The sequence below is a fragment of the Homalodisca vitripennis genome, chromosome 2, assembly GCF_021130785.1.
Source record: "Homalodisca vitripennis isolate AUS2020 chromosome 2, UT_GWSS_2.1, whole genome shotgun sequence".
NCBI classification, from domain to species: Eukaryota; Metazoa; Arthropoda; class Insecta; order Hemiptera; family Cicadellidae; genus Homalodisca; species Homalodisca vitripennis.
In genome coordinates, this window is record NC_060208.1 from 81318074 (window position 1) to 81342269 (window position 24196).

At 32.5% G+C, this 24196-nt stretch overlaps 1 protein-coding gene across 1 annotated transcript; it reads left to right on the forward strand.

The window, feature by feature from the left end:
* Nucleotides 1–1096: 1096 nt before the first annotated feature.
* LOC124354257 lies at nucleotides 1097–23716 on the forward strand. Its single transcript, XM_046804578.1, has 9 exons — nucleotides 1097–1281; nucleotides 3022–3111; nucleotides 7318–7425; nucleotides 9989–10137; nucleotides 10373–10534; nucleotides 13654–13763; nucleotides 18571–18682; nucleotides 20980–21107; nucleotides 23399–23716. Exons 1-9 carry the CDS (start codon nucleotides 1123–1125, stop codon nucleotides 23635–23637), a joined length of 1257 nt encoding a protein of 418 aa, XP_046660534.1. The 5' UTR covers nucleotides 1097–1122; the 3' UTR covers nucleotides 23638–23716.
* Nucleotides 23717–24196: the final 480 nt, after the last annotated feature.

Sequence of the window (24196 nt, forward strand, 5' to 3'; positions counted from 1 at the left end):
TATAGTTTTGTAAAACATAAGATTTTCTACAAAAATATAAAATATTTGGTTGTTCTGGAATTTCACTTTTAGTTTTATTTTTGTTAAATAAGAAGGATTTGTTAAGAATTTTCAAATATCTTGAACTTATTTCAATGACAAAAAAGTTATGAAAATACAAAACATTTTTAAGAGTATAAAATGGTCAATTGTAAATAAGAAATCTTTTGGAAGCATCATGAACATATATAATATAATAAAAATATATTAACTGACATATATTTACACTGTGGTGTAAGTAGAGTGGAACATTTTATTACTGTAAAGCACTATTTAAAAAAAAATCCTTATCCTTAAAAAAAACACTCAACGGTGTTTTATATAAAACACTCAACAGTAAAAGTGGCATATAAATCACGCAGTCATAAAAATTATTGTAAATATATTTAATTTTGATTTTGTGTAAACGTTTTATTGAAACCATATTGGAACTCAGACATCCCAACAATCAAAATGGGATGACAGGGACTGTATAAGTATGTCTAGGTCCAACTGCCTTTGGGTAATAAAGGGAAGAATTTGTCATTGAACGTTTTACATTAAAAGACTGCGAATAAAGCCAATACTGCAGCGCAGTCCTTATGGATCAAATTCTATAAAAAAAACTTATATTTATCACCTGCCTCCCAGTCATTTGCCTAATACTGAAAGATACTTGTTAAGGAATAGTTGCTCTTATTAATAAGACTCGTAAATGATGGTATATTTGAAGTTACTATAATTATTGCAGGCTAAATTTATTAAAAGACTGTCTAAATAAGCTTTTACAACATTGCTGATTCCAAAACATTAATATTTTGCGTAGGCATTTAGTATAAATTATAATGTTATAAGATAAATAAAATTTATACCAAATAAATAGTAAACAATTAATAAAGATTTGGGAACATTAAATTGTAAAGAAACATAATACTGTATCATAGTTCATTTTTTAATTGGAAGTCAGCTTTTATAATTGGATACTAACTAATTTAGAATCATGGCTTAAAATGTGATCAACAAACAATTATCAGAAGTGAGAAGGTAAACAGAGATAATCCCAGTGATAAGAAAACAAGCTATTTATAACCATCATTGTGAGCAATGTGGTTGTGGACAACAGCTGTTACTGTGCTCTCAGTGTCTCTAGCTCTTTTTCTACACAGAAGAGATCCTCTACCCATCTATGGTATCTACAGAAGACCTGGCAAGTTCTTCTTCTTCAAGTATTGGATATTTAGATTTATACTGTACCTGAGAAAGGTAAGTAAAAGAAAATTACCAGTTATGTAAGCAACATATATTGACAATAAGTATCTATTGCTCATATATTAATTACAATTGTTTAAGAACCAGATGAACTGAGACAATGTTTAATTTTATACTGTGAGAACCCTGTTATATTATGAAACCATTGTCTCCTTTATTTTTGCTTACAGAACCAGTATTATATAAATTTCAATGGTATTATTTTTATTTAGTCATATGAGAGAAGTCTTCTTCTCATTAACATGATAAATTCTTTGAAAGCATTGATACTATACAAACGCCTGAAGGTACTTGGAACAACCATACGTTAACAAAAGACACCTCACAACATTATAGGAACAAATTTAACAGAGGAAAAACTACTTATAATCGAACATTGGTTCTTATGGGACAAAAGTCAAGCTGGTAGTGGCTTTTAACTTAGAAAAGTGGCTAATAGATAGCCTATTTATTTCTTCGTTGCTTTCTAAGATGTTTTAACTCCTTACTATCATGTAATATTATTGATAATAGACGTTTGTAATTAAAACTAAACTGATTTCAAAAACCTGTAAAAATGTTTGTAACAAAAGAGGAAATAAACAGTAAAATAAAATTTACATCTGTAAAAAATAAAGTTATCAAAGCTGATAACAAATAGTATCTTTTATATATCCAAAACATTAAATTGCAGGCACTATATCTTGAATGTGGTATAATAGGATGGTTGTAGATGGTCTAGCTTGAATCGGATTTTTCCTTATGTGTTCCCACTTATAAGGGGGATCTGTGGTTGTTATAAAGTTGTTATATAGATCAATGTACTCACTTTGTAAATTTACCAGACTTAAGAATCATTGTATTCACTATTAAAATATTAGTATAATTAATTTCTCTTTTTTCTTTTTAGTGTAAATACAGTACAGTGTAAAAAACACACAAAAATAATGTGAAAGTTGTGTTTAGCTCCAGTTTAAATTCATCTTAGTGCAGTGTCTGCAATCTGATACTGTCACATACTTGACTTCTGCAATCTAAAGTCATGTTCATCTGATGAGATACAAAACCAGTCAGTGACAAAGGAGATTAAAACAAACTCTTAATATTGTTTTGACATCAGAGACACCTAGAATACAAAATATAAAATATAGGGTAATCCAGGTAAAGAGGTATTCTCATTGTCTCATCAGGTACACAATTGAGTGCACTATAATGTTTTAGAAATGATCTCCAAATATGTTGGAGCAATCTAGTTTTCTATACATAAAGTAGTTATTTGTGGAAGGGGTTGATTCAAAGTCTTTTTTCTATATATTCTGTAGTCTAGGCATCTCTGATATTGAAACGGTGTAAAGAGTTTGTTTTGAGCTTCTTCGTAACAGAATTTTTTTTATTCTGTCAGACGGACATGACTCCACATTCCAGGAGTCAAGAAAGGAGTCTGGAATGTGACGTCAGATGTCAGATGCAGCACTAAGAGGAAGGTGAAATGGAGCTAATCACAACATTCACATCGAATCAACCCATCCCACCACACGTACATTATGTAGCCAAACAATGTTACTTTATTTGCGAAATCTTTTGAATACCAGAGAGAAAATTGAAAATAAAACTATTGTTACACAATACACACTCAGACAGAAATATACATTATTAATTCAGAACATATATAGATTATGAGAATTAATAGTTTGTATAAGTTACTATAAAAGTATAAGATCTTGGCTTAATATGTCCTCAATTTTTTTTCTCAAGAGACAAACAAAGAAAAATGCTGGGTTTGGATTCTTCAATAAACCAGCTGAGGAGATGGATAAAGCTCAAGAACTGTCTGATTCTCCAAAGGTAATTTGTAATGGCATATCAGAAAATAACTACTTTAGTATATTATCATAACATTGTAAGGATAACCAATAGTTTGGTAAACTATCCCTAGTTTTGTGGCACTCTCTAGTTTTCTTGGCATTGCTGAGTTAGTTTTAAAGCTGATGTACCATTTTTATTTTGAAATACTAAACCACGACAATCTAAAGTTGCTTGTTTGATAATCATTTAAGTTAAATAAATAAAATTAAAATCTCAGTTAAAAAAATTCATTTATTGAAGATGAAATAAAGTAATGATTAGGTGATTTTTTAAAAACTTAAGGATTACATCGATCAAAAAATGATTAAAAATTAGTTTTATAGTAATTACCCATTTTAAGATTGATTTAATGGATTTCCCATTTAATTACATTTAAATTAAAGCTAATCTGTATATAGGAATACTAAGGAATTATGTGATATGTATAATATGTTGAAACACTGGTATGCATATAATATATACACAGTGAGATATAAATCAATCAGTTTTGTCTACAATTCTTCATTGATTTTAGAATAAATTATTTCTGGGGGGGCGTAGCATCAGTGTGTTATACCACCAGGATCTGGGTGTGATCCCTTAGAAAGTTGAAAAACATATAATGGCTAAACACTACTTTTAGGCTAAAATTTACTGTATGAAACTTTTTAATCATTTAAAGTTAATACTGAATAAACAAATATTTCAAAAACACCACTTTATTCAAGTTAGAATGTCATTTGGTTTAAACATTTGAAGTAAACAAATACGTTTCTGAATTCATTTGACAAAAAATTCTTTTCATCCCTGATCTTGCCATTTCGTCAAGCACCTTGTCTACTGTTATGGCAATTCAGCACCAGTTACGGAGTTATTTGAAAGTTTTGTCACTTGCTGTAAGCAACATTACACTCCAGGAAAGTATTTGACAACAGATAATATGCTTGAGGCCTTCCGAGCGAGATGTGGATTTCAACAATATCTTAACAATAAACCAGAGATAAATATGGAATAAAAAGTTATGCCATGTCTGATTCTTGAACATTTTATGTCTTGAACATGAAATGTATCCAAGCAAACAGCCCCCAGGGCCTTAAGCATTTGACAACTCAGTGAGTAGGGTGGTAATGAGACTAATAGAGCCCATAGACAAATCAGGACGTAATATAAACATGGACAAATACTACACATCTGATACCCTAGCTAATGAATCATACTCATCACAGAACCACAATAGTATGGACTATAACAAAAAAATGAGATGGAAATTCTGGATCTATTCAAAGTGGTCAAAGGCAGATCAGTAGGTAGCAGCATGTTCGCTTTTAGCTGTGAGCCAAATCAAGCCACTTTAGTGTCTTATGTTCCAAAAAAGCAAAAAAACATTCTTATGCTATCAACATTTCATGATGATGACTATATTGATCCTGAATCAGAGGCTAATAAACTGGAGGTTATTTTGTTTTACAACTTGACCAATGGAGGGATAAGTGTTGTATATATAAAAAAAGGACTACTCTGTTAAATGCATCAGCAACAGATGGCCTTTGATGATTTTCTTCGGTATCCTGCATCTGGCAACAGTGAATGCTCAAATCATCCACAACCTGAATACAAGAGACACAATGCAAAGAAAAATTTTCATTATCAAACTTGCAAGAGATCTGGTGAGACATTGAGCTTCAATTCAGACCCCTTCCTTCTATTGAGAACAAGCATCAGAAGTTACCGGCGTGGAACTTCCTGAACCACCATCAGGTAGCAATTGATCTTTTTCCTCGAATTATTTGCACATTACACCATAAAATTTTGTGCATTAAACGTTTTAAGAATACAAATACTTCTGTCTTACAAAAAATGTCTCACTCTATCAAGATGCCTATTATATATTTCTTAAGGTGTAAGTTTCTTACTTAGTATTATGTATAAATTTGTTTAAAGCTGTAGAGGGACGAAAACCCAGATATTTTACTGCCGTCAGGAAAAACAGATATACACCGTTAGTGTTCAAGGTCTACTTGCAAGGAACATATTGCGAAAACCATGCACTGGTGCCCTAATTATTGTGCACCAGAAAAAATTACCTGTTTTTTATTTGTTATTTATTTTCAAATATTTGATATTTGATTTATAATAATTGGTATAAACAATGTTTGTTTGGTAAAAAAACTAACTTTATTTATTGCCTATTGTATTTTAATAAACTTAAATGTGTTATATACATGAGAAATAATATTTATACATTTTAAAAATGCAGTATTTTTAAAGAAAATTAAAAAATATTTTTATTATTTCTTTACACAAAAATAAGTATAAACTTATCCAAAAACAGATGCAATATGTGTAATAAGTGTAAACTAGCATATAGAAGCAAAAAAACAAATATGACAAACACAAACACACTATGTTAGATGGCAGCTATACAGAGGACAAACAACGCATGTGGATGGGACAGGACCTCTCACGGGTTAATGTGCAGTTGTATTAGTGATCAGTTAGGGATCTTTTATGGAGCATCAAATAGTAATAAAAAATGTGGTCACATTAAGTTCCAAGTCAATGACCACTCCTGAAATTAGTAACACGCTTCAAGGTTGAATTAGATTTTGTTACAAAGACACTGTTCTAGTTTCTCCTAGTTGTATTACCCCAACCTTTGCTTTTAACTCATTATAAGTCTAAACTCATTCGATTTCAGTTTTATATAACACCTTTGTGAAATTAATGTTTGATAACAATATTTGTGGGAAGAAATTTGGAATAACAGTCTTAGTTATTGGTATTAAAACTTACAAAGTTAACAAACTTGTTACCTAGGTTAAAAATATATGAGGCTATTCAAAGTTCAGTATGGATTATTTTAATTCAAAATGTTTACAAATATTGTTAGCTTAAGTGTAGTCAAAGCTAGACTAACAAATAACATTGTGTAGTTCAACTAACACATTAATAAAATTCAATTGGTGTAAAACAAACTTTGATTTATTTACAAATGTTAATTTAGTTAGATTACTTCAGTGTAAAGTGTTGGATTATTTCCATAAATTACAACTTTCAAGAATACTTTAGGTTATATAATATGCTCAAATAAATGGAGAATTTTCTTTTTAGTGTATATCTGTGTTTCTTTAGTTGTTATCAAACATCATCAATAAGAGTATTGTCAATAATCATTTAGTCCTCATAAAACCTCATGAGATCTGGAAGTTTCTGGTGTCATATAGGTTCCACTCTCTAAAAGTTTCCAGACTGTGGGATATTCTGTCCTCTGGAAATTACCTCCCAGCCTCTAGAGCTTTCTGACACTGGAGGCCAAATCTAGTTGTAGCTGAAATTTATGCAGATTCTAAATGGAGTACGGTAGGGAATTTAAAGTTGGCGAAAGAAGTGAGCATAGTTTACCAACTGTTTAAGAAGCATATAAGCGTGTGGGTGCATGGTACTCATAACACATAAACTGGAGATGGTACCATGATGTATGCACTTTTACAGATAGTTTAATACCCACTACAACCACATAGATTTTGCAGTCGGAACTGTGATATTAGGTAATATAGTACTAGGACCTACTGGTGGCGAGAGAAAAGAAGAGACCTGGCCCGTGCCGGCGCACAGCTGTGTACTAGTGTGTTGCCGCGCGGTAATTTCAGGCGCTTCGACCCACGGCCAACCTGCGAATTGTTTATCCTAGCAATGGAATTATTTGTTTTCAGTAATGTGGCATTCCTGCAGAGTGTGACTCATCTTAAATGTTAAATTTTATATACATAAAAGCACTAAATTTACATTATACATATATGAACATTAGTAATTGTTATCTTAACAATAAAAAAAAATCTTTAATTTCAGCAATTCATTCCTTTAATTATTGTTTGTTTACAACCACTGTAGAGCCTAATTATTAGAATTTATTACAAACATAAATTTTGCTCAATTTTTATTGATCAAAACAGTACCGACATTTAAATTATCTTATAAAACATAACAATTAGGCCGCAAATCAATCAAAACAGTGAAACAATAATGGAATTACGAAACAAGGCGCGGCAACATACTAGTAGTAGCGCCTGCAATTTTCAGATAGGCCAGAATCCAGGTCTCTTTTTTTCTCTCGCCATCAGTATAAACCTATACCGTCCTACAATAACACTATAACATTACAATAGATATTCCTCATAGTATTTAATGAAAATTTCACTTTTTTAGGCATTTGATGCAGTATTTTTTCATGCAGTAACTCAAGATGGCTTTTATGTCATAGCAGGCAGTGAACGCAGAAAACACAACATTGTCAATGGTCTATTCTATGTGGTGGTAAGTTTCTGGTTAGAATATATCTTTTAGATCTAACATTATGTATATTATATAAAAGTAATAATGGTTTTTTTTTTAACTAGCTTGATTGAACAGTTGAAGTTAAATCAGAAGTGACACAGTCTGCATATGATGTATCCTCAGATGTATTGATGTATTCAGTTTATTCAGTAAAAGTACCAATATTTTTTAAATTTATGGGGCTCAATGTACTCTAATGTATTGGGCTAAAATGTTTCACCAAAATATAACATTTTTACCTCTTTAAATGGATTTTTCTTGGAAATTGTGTTTATACGAAGTCCAATCAAAAAGTATCCTACCTTTTGGTGCAACGTAAAACTGAAGTTACCTGAAAAAAGCTGGCGTTAATTTTCTTCAAAATAAGCACCCTGAGAAGTAACACAACGATTCCAGCGACGTTTCCACTTCTGGAAGCAGTCTTGAAAATCACTTTTCGGCATCGCCATGAGATCAGCCGTCGTTTTTTTCATAATTGCTTCTCAACTTTCAAATCTGGTGCCTTTCAATGGTTTTTTTGAGGTGGGGGAAGAGCCAAAAATCGCATGGAGCCATATCTGGAGAGTACGGAGGCTGAGGAACTTGCGGAGTGCCGTGTTTCGCCAAAAAAGTTTGAATGAGCTGGGAAGAATGAGCTGGCGCATTGTCGTGGTGTAGTCGCCAATTTTGAGACGCCCACAAGTCAGGTCTTTTGCGGCGAATCGCATCTCGGAGACGACGTTGGACACTTAAATAGTACTGTGCATTCACAGTTTGGCCCTCAGGGGCATATTCATGGTGCACAACTCCACGGTGGTAAAAAAAACAGTAAGCATCACTTTGACATTGCTTCGAACTTGCCTTGCTTTTTTTGGCCGAGGATCCTGGGGAGACTGCCATTGTGATGACTGAAATTTGGTTTCAGGGTCATATCCATAGACCCAACTTTCGTCTCCAGTTATTATCGATGTCAAAAAGTCCGCATCATCCTCACAACATTGCAGTATGTCCTCGGCAACATCCAATCGCCGTTGCTTCTGCTCGTCTGTCAGCAATTTTGGCACAAATTTTGCGGCTACCCGGCGCAATCCCAAGTCATCCGTTAAAATTGCTTCAGCTGATCCGAAACTGACATCTAACTCAGTACTTACTTCCTCCACAGTCATTCAACGATTTTCACAGATCAAAACTTTTGCTTTCTCGATGATTTCCGGAGTTTCGACTTGTTTTTGGTCGGCCCGAACGCGCGTCACTTTCTGCCGAGGTTCGACCACTTTTTAAACGGTTATACCACTCTTTAATCTGCGTAACACTCATTGCCTCATTTTCGAATGCTAGCTAAATTTTCCGAATGGTCTCACTTTGTTTTTTCCCCGAGTTTCACGCAAAATTTAATGCAATAACGTTGTTCCACTTTTTCCGTCATCTTCACAGTTAGAGAAAACCGATACGCGCACTTGACTTATCAGTACATACTGACCCGTCTCCGGCGAACTAGTCGGGGGATCAAGATAAGACTTTGTACCTTTCCTTATCATAGTAGGAACTATTGTCGCAACAAATCTTATCTCATTATTGGCAGCAGAAGCGGCGATACACGACGAGGTCGGATACTTTTTGATTGGACCTCGTATAGGGGTTTTTGTAGCTTCTAATAGCTACTTATAGCCTAATATTTTTTGTTAAGAAATTTGAATTTCTTAGATTTGTTAAATCATGGAAAGAACATACACTTTTTAAAACAAAAACCACATCTACATATGTATAGTGTTTTAATACTATTTATTGAATACAAAAATATTATTCTTTTTCAAATTATTTAATATTGTCTTCTTGATGGTTCTTAGTAGGGATTTTGTTGCTGCTGGATGTTTCTTTGGAATTTGTCATTCCATATATTTTAACTCCATTTTTCAACTATGAGTATTCTAAACCTTAATAAATCTAAACAGATAATGTTTTTTTATCACAAAAGGATCATTGTTTTTCAGCACATAAATCTTACCTCCTACTTTTGAAAATGTTATGTGAATTACACACAAGTTCAATTTTATTCTTATGACACATTATTAATGAATTATCACACTTTTGATCCACTGTTTTAAATACATGAATAGCACAAACAAGTTATACCAGAAGTAGGATAATTAGAATTTTAATGATTTTGCTTTGTTATAGATGACTTACAAATGTTTCACCAACATAAACAGTTGCTATCTTTAAACATTTACATAGTTGAACTGGGCGACAATATTCTGGTTATCCTGTTTGTTACATAAACTCAGAATAGTTATTCAGTATATAGGCATATTCAAGCAAATGTTAGGCCTCCTCAATAAAATGTTCTACTACAATAAATCACTCTCAAATTTTTTCAATTCTATTATTCTAGTACTTTCAAGTTTTCACTATTAGTGAACCACCAAACTCAACAATTTTCTGGACAGTAGTAATTATGAATGACATCACTACCTTAATTTTTTAATATTACTGAAAATGTTTCTGTCAATTCTTACTGTGGTTCCCTTCCTTTAGTCACTACTTCCACTTGTTATATTTACAGGTACCTGGACTAGGTCTATTGTGTAGTCATAAAATACCTGACACTGTACTGTTTGATGCCAAAGATGACACTTTTGGAGCTGAAGGAATCTTGGCACAGCCTCTAGAACCGATGAAAAAATGGAAACTATCCTACTCTGGAGAAATGTGGTTTGTTTTTTTAATCATGTATCCAATTTTACTAAAATACTTAAATTTTTACTAGTAGAATGGTCAAATGTAATAAAATCAGTAAATAAATCAGATATGCCACATAGAAGTTACTATACAAAACTAAAGTCTTGATTCAACAAATCCACTTGGAAATTGAGGTGAAATATAACACAAAGTTTTGAAAAAATTGCAAAGTAGCAAATGTACTATGACTTATTTCTTGCATTTTCAGGCTTCATATCAATCCTACTAAACAATACAGAGTAATGTTTAACGGTGTTTGGACTTCAAATATGCCAATTTTCAATTTTGACACCGATTTGAATCCACATCTAGTAGCATCTGCTATTGCTAATGAATCCTGGACTCCAAGCTATTTCAGGATGCTTAAAAAGTAAGAAAATTATCAATATAATATATTACCATTATACTAATTATAAAACCAATGGGACCAAGTTGCAATATAGTATAAGGTTCATTACAAGTAAAGAATCAATTAGTAAAGTGCAAAGAGTCAAGAATTAGTAATAACAGAAACCATTTGCAATAAAAATGACACTAAAATAACATAGGTTTGACTCATTAATTACACTTAAAAAAAAACAAATTGTTATCTTATAAACTGAGAGATAAACCAATTATTTTATTTAGCTATGGCTAAAAGGCCTTTGTTCAGAAGAGGATGTTTATCTAACAGTTAATGAAAAGGGGTGCTGGAGCATTAACAGTGACAGATGACTTACAGCACAGAATCAGATTGAGCGTACTCAAGATCGCTCAGTATAGAGCTGAAGTGAAGATGATAGAGCATGCAGTTTAATTAACTACATGTATTGTTAATTATTAAACTGTATTGTAAGCGTTTTTAAGCGTAATTATACGCGTTGTGACGCATCAAAATGTCGTTATCTGACCTAATATTAAGAGGGTAAAAGTCACTATTAACTTCTAATAATGTTCCTACCTACCTTCTCCATTCCTAATTTGGTGTTGGAGACCATTTCGAGGAATCAGGATACACCGTACCCGGACGCTTATATCTGAGGTGCAAATGAATCTTCTTTGGTAAACTTGAAATTTGTTTTCTTCAGCTTGTTTTCCTTTTTATTTTTTTTTGGCGACCATGATAGGCGACAGAAGATTTTGAAATTATAACTTTCTCCTGAGTTGTCCGACCCTTAAATCAAGTGAACATCGCGAACTAACTGCAAACAATTTACCCAGCAGGGATCACTTCTGGCTGGTTTATACCTACCAGTTGAACCCACCACTGGGCACAGCAAAAACCGATGTGCCACTTCAATCTGGGCAACCTTATGAATGTCCAGTAGCAGCAGATCACTAACCGCAAATGTTGAGATTCTGGGGTTCATGGGCAATTCGATAGGTCTAGTCTACTGTGGAGGATGGCTGTTGGAGTTGGTGGGGTTTGTTCCCTTACCTCAGAGGCTCTTGTTAACCTCAACAAGGGTGTGCCACCCCCTGCCTACTTTGACTGGAGAGGCTGGTTCACAGCTGGCCTCCCTTCTTCCGGGATGACTTGAGATGTAGTGCCCTAATTCTTCCTAATGGATGTCATGGATCTCGATAGGAGGCGGCCCCTACTCCCTAACCTAGTCCAGAACACTCAGTACAGAGCTGATGTGAAGGTGTTGACATGTCATTTACAGGGTTACTCTGGCAGTGAAGTGATTGAAGAAACTTAAATTGCAAAGGGAAAAGGGATTGTGTATCCTCTGCCACACGACTGTTGGCCGTACAGAAAACATTAATTTAAAAAAGAACACTCTTAATGCAATCTTTCCAACTATGACCTTTCTTTCTGTAGAAAACTTTCACAATTGATGAAAAAAAGCACCAGAATTGGACAATACTGTAGATCTGGGGTTCTCAATTTTTCAGGCTTCGTACCAGGCTTAGTACACTGACATTTGGTCATGCCTCTCCTATACCATCAATCACCTTATGTAGCCAACACAAGTAGTAAAATTTCAATTTGAGGTTAGACTTGCAAGTTTTATAATGAAATATTTGATACACTTTTAACAAAATGTTCAATATTATCTCAAATACTTTGTTTATTGCACAGCCTACACTTATTGCCGCTAGTAATACTGTCTATTTAATAAATTGATGAAACAAAGAACTAAACAAATATATTTTTATGAAATTTACAAAAGGTAGTTAATTATGCTACTATATCTCATAGTTCATTAATATACTATATATTAATGAGAAGATTGGCCCTGTTTTATTTTACAATTTTTTTAAATACCTGGTTGTAAGTGTGACAAAGTACATCACAGGTAACTTTTGAAGTCCAGTTTTGCTCGAAATTTTGGCTTTAGATAAGCCAATGATAAAAATCCAGACAGAGTATGGGGATGAAAATTGCATTAATAATTTTGCAACTTCCAAAGCAACTTGCAGATAAACAGAAAGATAATTCAACTAAAAGTTTTCAAAATTCTTGTTTTTAAATTCCGCCAGTGCTTGAGAATCACAATTTATGTTGTTTGCCTCATAAAATCATAAAATTTCATTGTAAATAGTTGATTAAGTTATTTTTTTTTGTTTAATTTGTTTTGCTTCTGACTTCACCTAATGGCAGTATTATGACATTGTCAATGATTGTAAAAATCCATATGACTAATAGACTTATTTATTTAAATTTATGGAACTTACTTCTACAGACATTTAAAGCGATATGGAATGATGGAATGGCAGATCTTTCCTTGCTCTCTGGTAGGATACTTGATTTTAGATTGGATCTTTGGAATCCCATTGGTTGATGATAATTATCTAAGTCCTTTTTGTAGTGTTAAAATGTTGTAAAATTAATAAAATGTTAGTTGTAATAGGTTTTTGGATTAAAATGTTGCATTCTCTTCAAAAATTAATCTTTTCTTGGACTTTTCAACTATTTATCATGGAAGATGACCATATATTTTATGAGTCAATTGATATATTTTAGATGCATTTTAATTGTCTAGCTTTTACTTCTCCAGAATAATATTAGTAAGTTAGAGTTGTATTTTTAAAAGTGTTGTTTATTATTAACTGGAATGAGCGATACTTCACAGAATGATTATAACTGCCAAATATATTACTTTACATCTTTACCATACATTGCTGCATGCCGAAAAAACAATAGTACATAAACAGTTATATTATCAGTTTGTATTATTTTATTTATAAAAAAATTTTAACATTGTTAAACTTTTGTTTTTGATATAAAATGATACAAACATATTGCTTTGTTATGATATTTAGTCATATGGTTTATTGTTTTATAACTAATTACTTGCTAAATATTTATGATGAAACATCAGACACAGTTCATAGTTTGACACCCTCAAGTTTTTCCTACCCTCCTCTCATTGAAGATATACTTCATATATTGAGTTGCGTTATAATCTCCTATACAGGACAAAGATGATTAGCCATACTTATCTCACAAAACTACTGACAACTATAAACAGACTATGTTACGGTACTGCTGATTGTGTACAGAGCTCACCAGAGTCACTATGAGCAGATGGGACAGATGGAAGCAACCTTGGCAGTTGAAACCGAGACCTACAAGTTGAGTAACATGGCTGCCTTTCGTGACCACAGTTTTGGTGCGTAAAGTTGATGATTACCATGGGAAATCTTAAAGATAAACGAGTACACACTCATATAGTAATACTGTTTCATTAAAATGCATTTTAATCCTCTCTATCTGTTTTAATGCACAAATGTTTTGACACCTTGGACAAATTTTATAAATTTTAGACACTTCTTACTTTTTTTTAATTTCTAAAGTTCAAATTTTTTCTAATTTAAAGGAGTTAACTATGGTAGTGTTAGGCTACCAATAATATTGATCTACTAAAAAAATGAATTTAGATGAACAACTAAAATTTAATTTATAATAAACAAAGTTAACAAATTAAAGTTCCAAAAGCAATGTGTGTTCAATTTGAAATGGAAATTTAAAAGTTCTATTTGAAAAGGAATTTTTAAATCATTAATCTTATTTCTTTTTAGATCATCAATACTTTGTATTCAGTGCTTATTTTCATCAGAACGGGAAATTTTATATATATATATATATATATACAGTTTATATATATATATATATATATATATATCTTATATATATAAAAATCTTGAGTCACGATGTATGTTGCCAATAAACTCCAAAACGACTGAACCAATTTCAATCAAATTTCACATGTATCCGTAATTTAGTCTAACTTAGAAGATAGGATAGTTATTATCTGAATTATTCGCTTATGTCGTGAATATAAACGAATAAAATGAAGAAAAGTTTTCAAAGCGCTTGCACATTATAACCTGCAATTACGAGATAGATACGTATATTAAACAGTGAAACACTATTTGAAGGCGCTAAGTTATGATGTATAATTGTCTAAACTAAATTTTTGGTTGAACTTAAAGGTTTGAGTGGTAGACCACTTTGTAATAAAATACATTATGCATGTACAATACATTTTTGACATATTTTCTTGATCGTGACATCAAGGTAAAATCTACATCGGGGTTGGAAATATAATTTACTTCAACCAGAAATGCTCATACGCGGGCAAAACTTACGAAAAGCGTGCGAAGCCGCGGGAAACAGCTAGTATATATATATATATATATATATGTACAGTATATGTACATGAACTGTACATATATATCTGAAAATATATATGAACATAAAGTTAAATGTAATGAAGGTTGCAGTTTCATAAGAGGCCAGCACAACAATTGATTGTTAATAGTGAGAAAATAAAAATAATTATTGATTGTATAATATCAATATTATAATAATTTTAAATTTAAATGAAATGTTAAACAAAATTATATTTACAATTTGACGAGAGATATGAAACTAAACTATAATAACAAAATCAACTAAAACAAACAACAAATGTAACTAATCCAATATGTACAGATTTTAATTTCCTGGATACAGGTTTTATATTTTCTTGTTAATAGTTTTGCAGCAGGGAAACACCAAACAGTTTCCTCCTTTAATTATCACCTTCATCTCATGTTGTAAAATTCAAAATTTATTGTTTTCAGTATTACACCTTGTTGTTTTAAAGATTTAAAAGTTTTTCCTTGTGTACTTATAATATTTTCTCAAATGAAACGGCGATTCATAACATTTCACTTTTCTGATATCTTCACTGTTATTTATTTAGTAAACAAATTATATTTAAAGATATATAAATAGCAATATTAGGTTTAAATTGATAACATAAATATTTCTATTTGGTATCACATACTATTATCCATTGTTTTACCAGCCTGTTATTGAGCTGCAGACTTAATAAATCTGTTAATGTTAATGTAAATGTTTATTATAGTATAGAGAAGGGAGAATATAGAGAAGGGATGTGGGGTGGCTAGAGAAGGGGATGTCTGGTTATGACAACACTGTAGATATCTCCTGCTTTTATATTCCCACCTATACAATAAATATTATTACACGAAGACACTGCTACGCCATTGTACCGGTCAGGCTGTCACAACAGGGTTAATTGTTCCATGTTATTCAGTAGGTTGTATCTTATATAATCTGCTCTGAATTGACATCGTTGATCGTATTTACATTTTGTGACATTGTGTAGATGGAAAAGCTAACATTGAAAATGTACATGTGTGTGGTAAAATAAGTTCATTTAGCCTAAAGGATAGTAACAGAATTCATTGAAGACCACAGTGTAGGATCATCAATTTCAGCTGTTTTTGGAGAATAAACCACAATCAACAAAGCAAAATATTGAAATTATTATTCTAAGTAATTACTGACAGATGAAAATGTTTATAGGGTAAAGTTGATGGATATAGATATAGACAACAAAGCAAGTTAGTGGTAATAACGACTATGAAAAGCAGATTGTCTGTCTAAAGCACTGTGTATGTAATACAAATCTAAAAGATTATGATTGATTATAAAAAGAGAGCTAGGTTGTCAAGTCTGCAAAGTGTGTAGTCTAGAAGATGAGAGCCTGTACATGCATACTAGTTGGTTTTTTCTTCCTAAATTGTTAAAAGGATTTTCAGTAAGGAAAAAATTGATTTCTGCCATGCTAGTTTTGGCAGAGGTCATAATGGGAGGGTATCAAAATAGTTAAAAATATGAAACAATACTTTTTTCTAAGGTACTGTAATATTTTTTTCAGGGTCTGAAGTGTGTCAAGCTTACAAAAATATGACCTGATAAAACACTATTGCTTCATATTTTTAGCCTTTGAGACACCCTCCTATTTCAACCTCCACGATAACCACCATGGGTGACAATCAATTTCTTTATTAGGGGAAATTTCTTTGTTGATTTCAAAAAAACTAAAATGTGTGATTATATAATTAAAATTGCCTCTTGGTCTAGTAACTACACTAGGTGCTGGAAAAGCAAAAGGATAAAAACTATGTCAACCACGGGTTCAGGAACTGTAAGCTCATATTGGTCAAATGGAAAAGATCAACAACTATCTCAGAAAAAACCCCATGCAAAAGAATGTAAAGTCATGAACTCAGTTGATTTCATAATAAAGGACCAACAAGCAACAGCTTGTTGTTTGTTGTAACAACAAAGCACATTTGACCCACAGCTCATAAACATGCAAAGCTAAATAGGCAGTTTTCTTGGATTAAGACAAAACAAATCTTCAAATTATAAATGGTTTAGATAAGTACTGAATGCTTCAAATGTAGCTCGCTCTAAAGAAACCTGTGACATAGCCCATTAGGTCTCATACAGTGGCATCAAAACATAATTGTATATAAAAACATCAATCCACACAGCACCAGCAGTTTGTGAGCCAGTTAAATTCTATTGTCCATCTACAACTTTATGTAAATCTCTCCTTTTGAAAATCCAGATTACTTTACTGTATCAAACACAAAGAATATCTATGTAGTAAATAACCTCTTTGATATGAAAATAATTGATTTTATAAGTATATATAATCACAGGTACATAGTTTTCTACTTGTTCCTGGAGTATGAGTAAGAATAAGTGGTGTATTCAAAAAGTAACAGGAATATTTAAGTTTCGGGATTTGGAGAGTCCGATTGACAAGATTTTTTTATTATGTCGGTATTTATGCTTCTGAAGTATAATAAAATTTCAAACTGTATTCATGGTTTACTTTTTTAGTGGCAGCTGCTAACGTTACAGGTATTTTAAAACTCAGCAATTTGCGTTTGTTAGGAAAAAAGAATCAAAGAATTTGTATCTAATTTTATGTGAAAAATGTTAACAAGGCCTATGGTGAGTCTGCTATGAGTAATAAAAGGGTTTACGAGTGGTATAAATGTTTCAAAGATGGCCATGATGACATTGAAGATGATGGATGCTCTGGACGCCCCAGCACATCAACAACGTGAAAAAGTGGAAGAAATGATTACGAATGATTGCTGTATTATAATTAGAGAAGTCATTGATGATGTTGGCAGGGCCATACTCGGCTTTGGTGGATCCTGGAAAAGATATTCGAGTTGTCTCTGTAATGTCTTGCCACCTCGCTGTCCACCGACATGGTCCCTTGAAATAAAAGTGTGGCAAGGCCCGGCCCGAGTCCCCTGAGGGCCCGGATTCTGGTAAAATCATGCAAAAAAAAAACTGGTCTGAGTATGGGTCTGGATCTTGGCATATCAATTGGCTCATGCGATGAAACATTTTCTAATGTTTTGGATATGAAACAAAATTTGTTAAGAAATTATTGAATTTTGAACAAAAACAGCAGTGAATGGAAGTTGCTCAGGAATCACTAAATGTAGTTAACAATGATACAGAATTACTAAAATGTGTTATAACAGGTGATGAAACATAGCCTTATGGATATGACGTAGAAACTAAGACTCAATCATCTTAGTTGAGGCATTCTGGATTGTTAAGACTAAAGTGCAGTCGTGTGGGAAGTGTTCACCGTGTTCTTTCGATTTTAATGACATAGTGCATCATGAATCCTTGCCACAAGATTAAATGGTAAATAAAAAGCACTACCTGCAAGTTCAACACTATTTCCGTAAAGCAATATGAAAAAAAGGATTTGTGACAAAACAATTCATGGCTTTTGCAGCCAAAAACAGTACTGCAATGTTGCTTCGACCTCTCATTATTTCTAGAAATGGCTCAGTGTGATTTTTTTTTATTTCTAAAAATAAAGAGAATTTTAAAGCCATAAAATGTTTTATTAGCATAGAAGACATTAAAAGTGCATTGATGAAAAACCTAAAGGCTAACCTAAAGATCGAGTTCGGGAAGTGTTTTAGGATTGGAAGAAGTGCTGGCACAAGTGTACTATTATTTGAAGGAGACTATTTTGAAGGTAAAAAAAATGTATGTAGACAAATAAATCATTAACAAAAATGAAAGCATCCATTATTATTAAAAAATTTCTTGTAATACGTCTCTCATTATAGGTAGAGAGAGGGACTGGAACCTGATGCACCGCTACGTGTTCCACATGCTGTTCCTGGAGGACGGGACAAGAGCAGCTGTGGGTGCCATCTGTCAGCCTTCTACTTGCTCTGTGTAAGAACTATTGGTGATTTGTCCTGCCATCTTAGAAACTCGGAAAAGATTCCTGGGAGCATATCTCCTCAGCCCCAAGGATATCAGAGAACAGGAGCCCTCAAATCTGATAGGCTTCTGCAAAAGCCTCGGACTTTGAGGACACATATTTAAGTAAGGGAGGCTAAAAGGTCCTTTTAGGACTAAGTGTGGGGACAGACCGTCCTTTTCCCTCAGGACAAAAAAAAAGAACTATTGGTTAGACTTTTTAACACTATGACTATGATAGATGTACTTAGAACACAGTCAAGAAGAGTCAAGAGTCAAGAAGCTTTATTTGTCATTAAATACAAAATTGTATAATAGACATAGTCATAAACATAGTAAGCATGTACTATAATACTAATATAAACTAGATTACACTAAAATGTTTTCCTTTAAATTCTTAACAAATTTGTGGTCTGAAGAAAAATATTAATCTAGTGGTAGAAATTAAACTTTTATCAAATAAAATACATAATTTATTAAATAAAAATGCACAAAAGAGGAAGATGAAACAACTTAGTACCATCAGTGTGACTAGAAAGCTTCAACGTTAAACTTAAAATTTAAACAACGAAAATGATCACTTTAAACAATACTAATAAATAACAAAGCAAAGTTACAAACAGATAATAAAAGAAATTTAAAAATAACAAAGTTTACAGTTAAAATATTAAGGTACTTGTATCACAGGCAAAGAATTCATCAACAGTGTATAAGGGAGTTATCTTAAGCCAATTCTTAAGAACAATTTTAAATTTATTGATAGTTGTTGTCCATGCACTATCAGGTTAGGAGTCCATGCACAGTTCATGAGACATATGGATTAGGAGGTTTAACAAAACCCTTAGATCTTTAGACAGTTTACGATTCACCTATATGCTGTGACCATCTTGATTTTAGCCCCAAGTTAACTTGCAATACAATCATGACCTTACTTTTAGTGATAGAATATTGGGAGATGTTTCATTTTATAGATACAGTTAATACACAAACAAATGCTTTTTATTTTTTTTTATACTTTTATAGGGTATTAAGAAATAATCTCAAACATTTCTGTAATTTATCAAAAAAGGGGAAAAATTACGAAATTTGTAAAACTCTGTACTTTTACCAAACAAAAAAGTTTGATCAAACGAACTTGTATTGCTTTGAAACACGACTTTAATCATGACCAAACATTATGTAGTGTCTTTATTCTTTGGTCACCGGTGTTATGTCAGCGTAAACACTGGCTCTTATGAATCTTGTTGACTTTTACTTGTGCCTGTTGCTAGTGATAAGCACAATTTCTCAACACTAAATTCAATTAATAATTAAACTCTTTCAACAAGGACCCAAGAAAGATTTCAAGGACTGTTTACTCTACTAATGGGATTAAGACAGCTTATACAGAATTAAGTGAACTTGTGGTATCTTCCACAAAAATGAAACTTCAGAAAAAAAGATAAAATTATATAAATACGTGGCAAATTTGGTGAAGTATAGGACCAATTACTACATGTTACTGTGTTTGCTCTTCTTGTGTCATGGGTCTCAACTAGACAGCGTTTTCTTGATGTAGTAAGCTTTCTGCCCTTCTTGAAAATCAAATTTATGGTGTTCGCTTTACTAAAAAAGGTTTAATGAGCCACTGCTTTCAGGTGGATTCACAGAAATAACCACTCTGCTACTTAAATTTTTTATTTTCCTATATACCCATGTTATTCTTTTATTTGCTACAAAATTTAGCATATTAAAACTGTATTATTACCTTATACAATAACTTAAATAACTCTTAAAGAATAACAATTAATATTAAAATTTAAACACTCTGTTACACAAAAATACAACATAAACTTAATATGTACAGTTAGAATTTCTTCAAACTGGTCTTAAATATGTAAAAAAAAGAATCAAATGCTAGTGTTATTTATTTGTTTTCTCTGTTTTTTACATTAATTCCTTATTTGCTATGTAGGGACTGTATAAGTAACATCAACACAAATTTCACTAACATAGAATTGGAATATATTCCCTTATTTTAATATAAATACAAGAACAATTTGCCTTATTTAAAAAATTGTTTTACAAACATGTTATATCACAGGCATTATATTATATATAGTACGAAAGTTTTAGCAATATTATAAATATAATAAAATTTATAACCATCAATATCTCTATAAATAGAAACAGCATTCTATTTTAATATTGTTAAATATTAATTTGTATAATAGTACCTATTTTTTATTTCATTAAATTATTGAGAACACTACTTAATAAGCATAGTTCAGTTTGCAGACAGGCTATGTATACATGCCAAGTGGAGAGATGTGTACTCTGGAATGGTGCGACTTTAAATTGTACCAGCATGGAGAGTGTGGCAATCCACCTAAAGACTACGCCTTCCGTTTTAAAGCAGGTAAGTGAAGTCAAGTAAATTTCTGTATAGTATAAAAATGAGTTTATTGTTCACTTCATGCACGAAAAGGGAAGCACTGGTGATCTTAGAAATACATTCCCCTCAAAATTATACTCTTAACATAAACAAGTCACTGACAAAGTACTAATATTCAGATGAAATGTTGTACAACTTTTACAACTTCTTACTACTTAATAGGCTACAACTTCATATCATATCTTTTATGGCTTTATAATATTCGTCTAATTTATAGAATGGATTTCTAGATAGCCAGTCATGTAACACTACTGAAAACTTTTTCTCTGCTAGATTTTGCCATGCAGCAGGTAGACTATTGTACATTTTTAAGCCTTGATACTTATGGTAATTCATGGTTCTAGTTAACCTATACCTTGGTAATTCAAGCTTATTACTATTTCTGGTATCATGGTAATGCGTCATGTTTCTTAAAAGGTATTTGTTAAAATCTTTCTTAACTAAAAGTAAAAAACGTCAAATATATACAAATTTACAATGGTTAAAATACTGGTTTTTACAAAAAGTGGTCTACAATGAGTTAATGGCTTAGAGCCAGTTAATATTCTTACTGCTTTTTTCTGGAGGATTAAAATCTTCTCTATGCCTACCCCATTCCCCCATACCACTAAACCATACCTTATAATACTCTCAAAAAATGAGTAGTAGGCCGTTTGTACATTACTGGTAGTTACATGATTCCTTAAATTAGCAAGTAAAAATATTACTCTAGACAATTTTTTACAAACACTATCAATGTGACATTTCCATGAAAGTTTAGAATCAATATTTATTCCTAACAAGATAACTAGATTATTAACATCATGTTTTATATTTACAGATCTTAGAGAAACAAGTAATTTTTGAGTTTTATCTTTGTTCAATCGAAGGCCATTGATTTCAAACCAAGAGGTTGCCTCTAACAAAGTGCCCTCAGACAACAAATTAAGCTGTTCCATATTTTTATGTACATTAAGGAAAGAGGTATCATCAGCATAAATTGTGGTAAAGTTTAACAGATTGAAACTTAAGTCATTTATTAAAATTAAGAATAGTAATGGCCCCAAAACTGACCCTTGAGGGACTCCAATATTTATTTCAACAATCTTGGATCTCTTTCCTCCTATCTCAATTAATTGTTTACGATCTTTGAGATAAGATTCCAAGACAGCTAGGTTTGCACCATGAAAACCATAAAATTTAAATTTTGCCAACAATACATCATGCTGCACAGTACCAAAGGCTTTGCTAAGATCACATAAAGTGACCTGAGCTGCACAACCGCCTTCTAAAGTTAATAAAATTTGTTCCACAAGAGTATCTATGGCCTGTACAGTTGATCTTCCAGTGCGGTAGCCAAATTGACTGTCACTAAATAGATTATGGGATTCAAAATAGTGACAGATCTGAATCTTGAGCACTTTCTCATAAATTTTAGCCAACACTGGTATACATGAGATCGGACAATAACTACTTGGTTTTTTAGGATCCCCTTTTTTGAAAATGGGCACCACTCTACTTAACTTTAAAAAATCAGGAAATGTCCCTTCTATAATATTACGATTTATACAATATGTTAGAGGCTCCAATATTTCCAAAACAACTTCTTTTAAAAGATCACTGGACATACCATAAACATCTCTCGTTGCTGAACTTTTAAGAGATATAATTATATTATACACCTCATTCAAAGACACTGTACAAAAAGTAAAATTAAAAAATGACTTCATTGTAGTGCATGATCCAAGACACCTCACTGCTGAACTGGGAGAAGCATTCATTTTAGAACTGATTTCTTCCACTGAGGTTTTACAAAAACTGTTGAACTCATCTGGTTGGATGTTTGGTTTTGTAATATTGAAGGACAATCAAAGAGCAGGTGTTCAGCAGTTTCATCCTGCTCAACACACATTCGGACCTATAACCCGAGAAGTCATCAATCTACTTAGTGATAGGAGGTCAAATGCCACCCTGGAGGAAGGCGACTGTAGTAGGGTACCTTTCTGCTCATTCTCATACCCGGATACAACCTCCACCTTCTCTCATGTTCAACGCGAACCTATTTCGAGACAGCCCCAAAGGATTCACACCTTGGAATACCGCAGAATGGTTGAGGATGAGCACATTATTGACGGTGAGCCCCAGTTGGCCAGGGTATAAGCTCAGTCATTCCCAGGGATCCTCTCAGTCAATATTAGAGATTTTGGGCTGTGACAATAATTTAGTTAAGGAAAGTGGTGTGACAATAGACTGTGTATCAAACTTCTTGTTTGCAGGTGAACGAGTATTCTGTGTTCAGGTGGCGGTGGAGCGGGAATCTGTCCACTATGTGGGGTGGCGGTGGGAAGCTCGGATGGTGGAGCGGTTTGTTACCTACAGAGTAGACGGTGTGAGAGGGCGTGGAGTGAGTGAGTGGCATTATCACAGCTCCAGGGGACGTCCCCTCTCTGCTAGCAACCAGGATCCAGCATGGTTCTCTGAAGTCATGTCCGAGTACTATACTCAGAAACTTTGAAAACACCGAAATCACATCTCTTATATTACCTAAAAATATTTTTATAAAATAAAAGAAGAAATGCAATATCAACATGTAACTGGTGTTTATTTCTAATTACATACACATATTCTTAAACATAGCGCTGTGTTTTGCACAGTAGCACAAGTTGCTAAGTTAATAAGTTCTTATTGATCATCTATCCTAATCTACTTATTTTGCACTTGTAGTTCTATGATACCACTGAATGCAGATACTGGTTATTGTTACAAGAAATCACGATTTATAAAACGTTTTCAGTTTAATTATTTTTGGAGTCTCACGGAAAGAGTCAACTTGATGCAGCAGAAAGAATTCTTTTAAAATGAGTGAGAGAATGCCTACTGGGAGAGGAAATACATCAATGAATAAAGAGTTTAAACTTTTTCGTTCCCTCTTTGTAATATTTTGGTATGGGAGAAATATTAACTATGTCATTTTTCTATAAGATATGGAAAGTGTTAGTTTATTATTACCCTATTTTACATTATTATCTTCGGAATTAAATTCTCTAAAAGTTTTGGTTAAAAAGTTTGTGTGT

Excerpts from the sequence above, each read along its gene's own strand:
- LOC124354257 (XM_046804578.1), top strand. The coding sequence starts at position 1,123 with ATGTGGTTGTGGACAACAGCTGTTACTGTGCTCTCAGTGTCTCTAGCT. Across the intron at positions 10,535-13,653 it reads TATTTCAGGATGCTTAAAAA|AGCTCACCAGAGTCACTATG; the intron begins GTAAGAAAATTA and ends GATTGTGTACAG. Across the intron at positions 13,764-18,570 it reads CTTTCGTGACCACAGTTTTG|GTAGAGAGAGGGACTGGAAC; the intron begins GTGCGTAAAGTT and ends CTCTCATTATAG.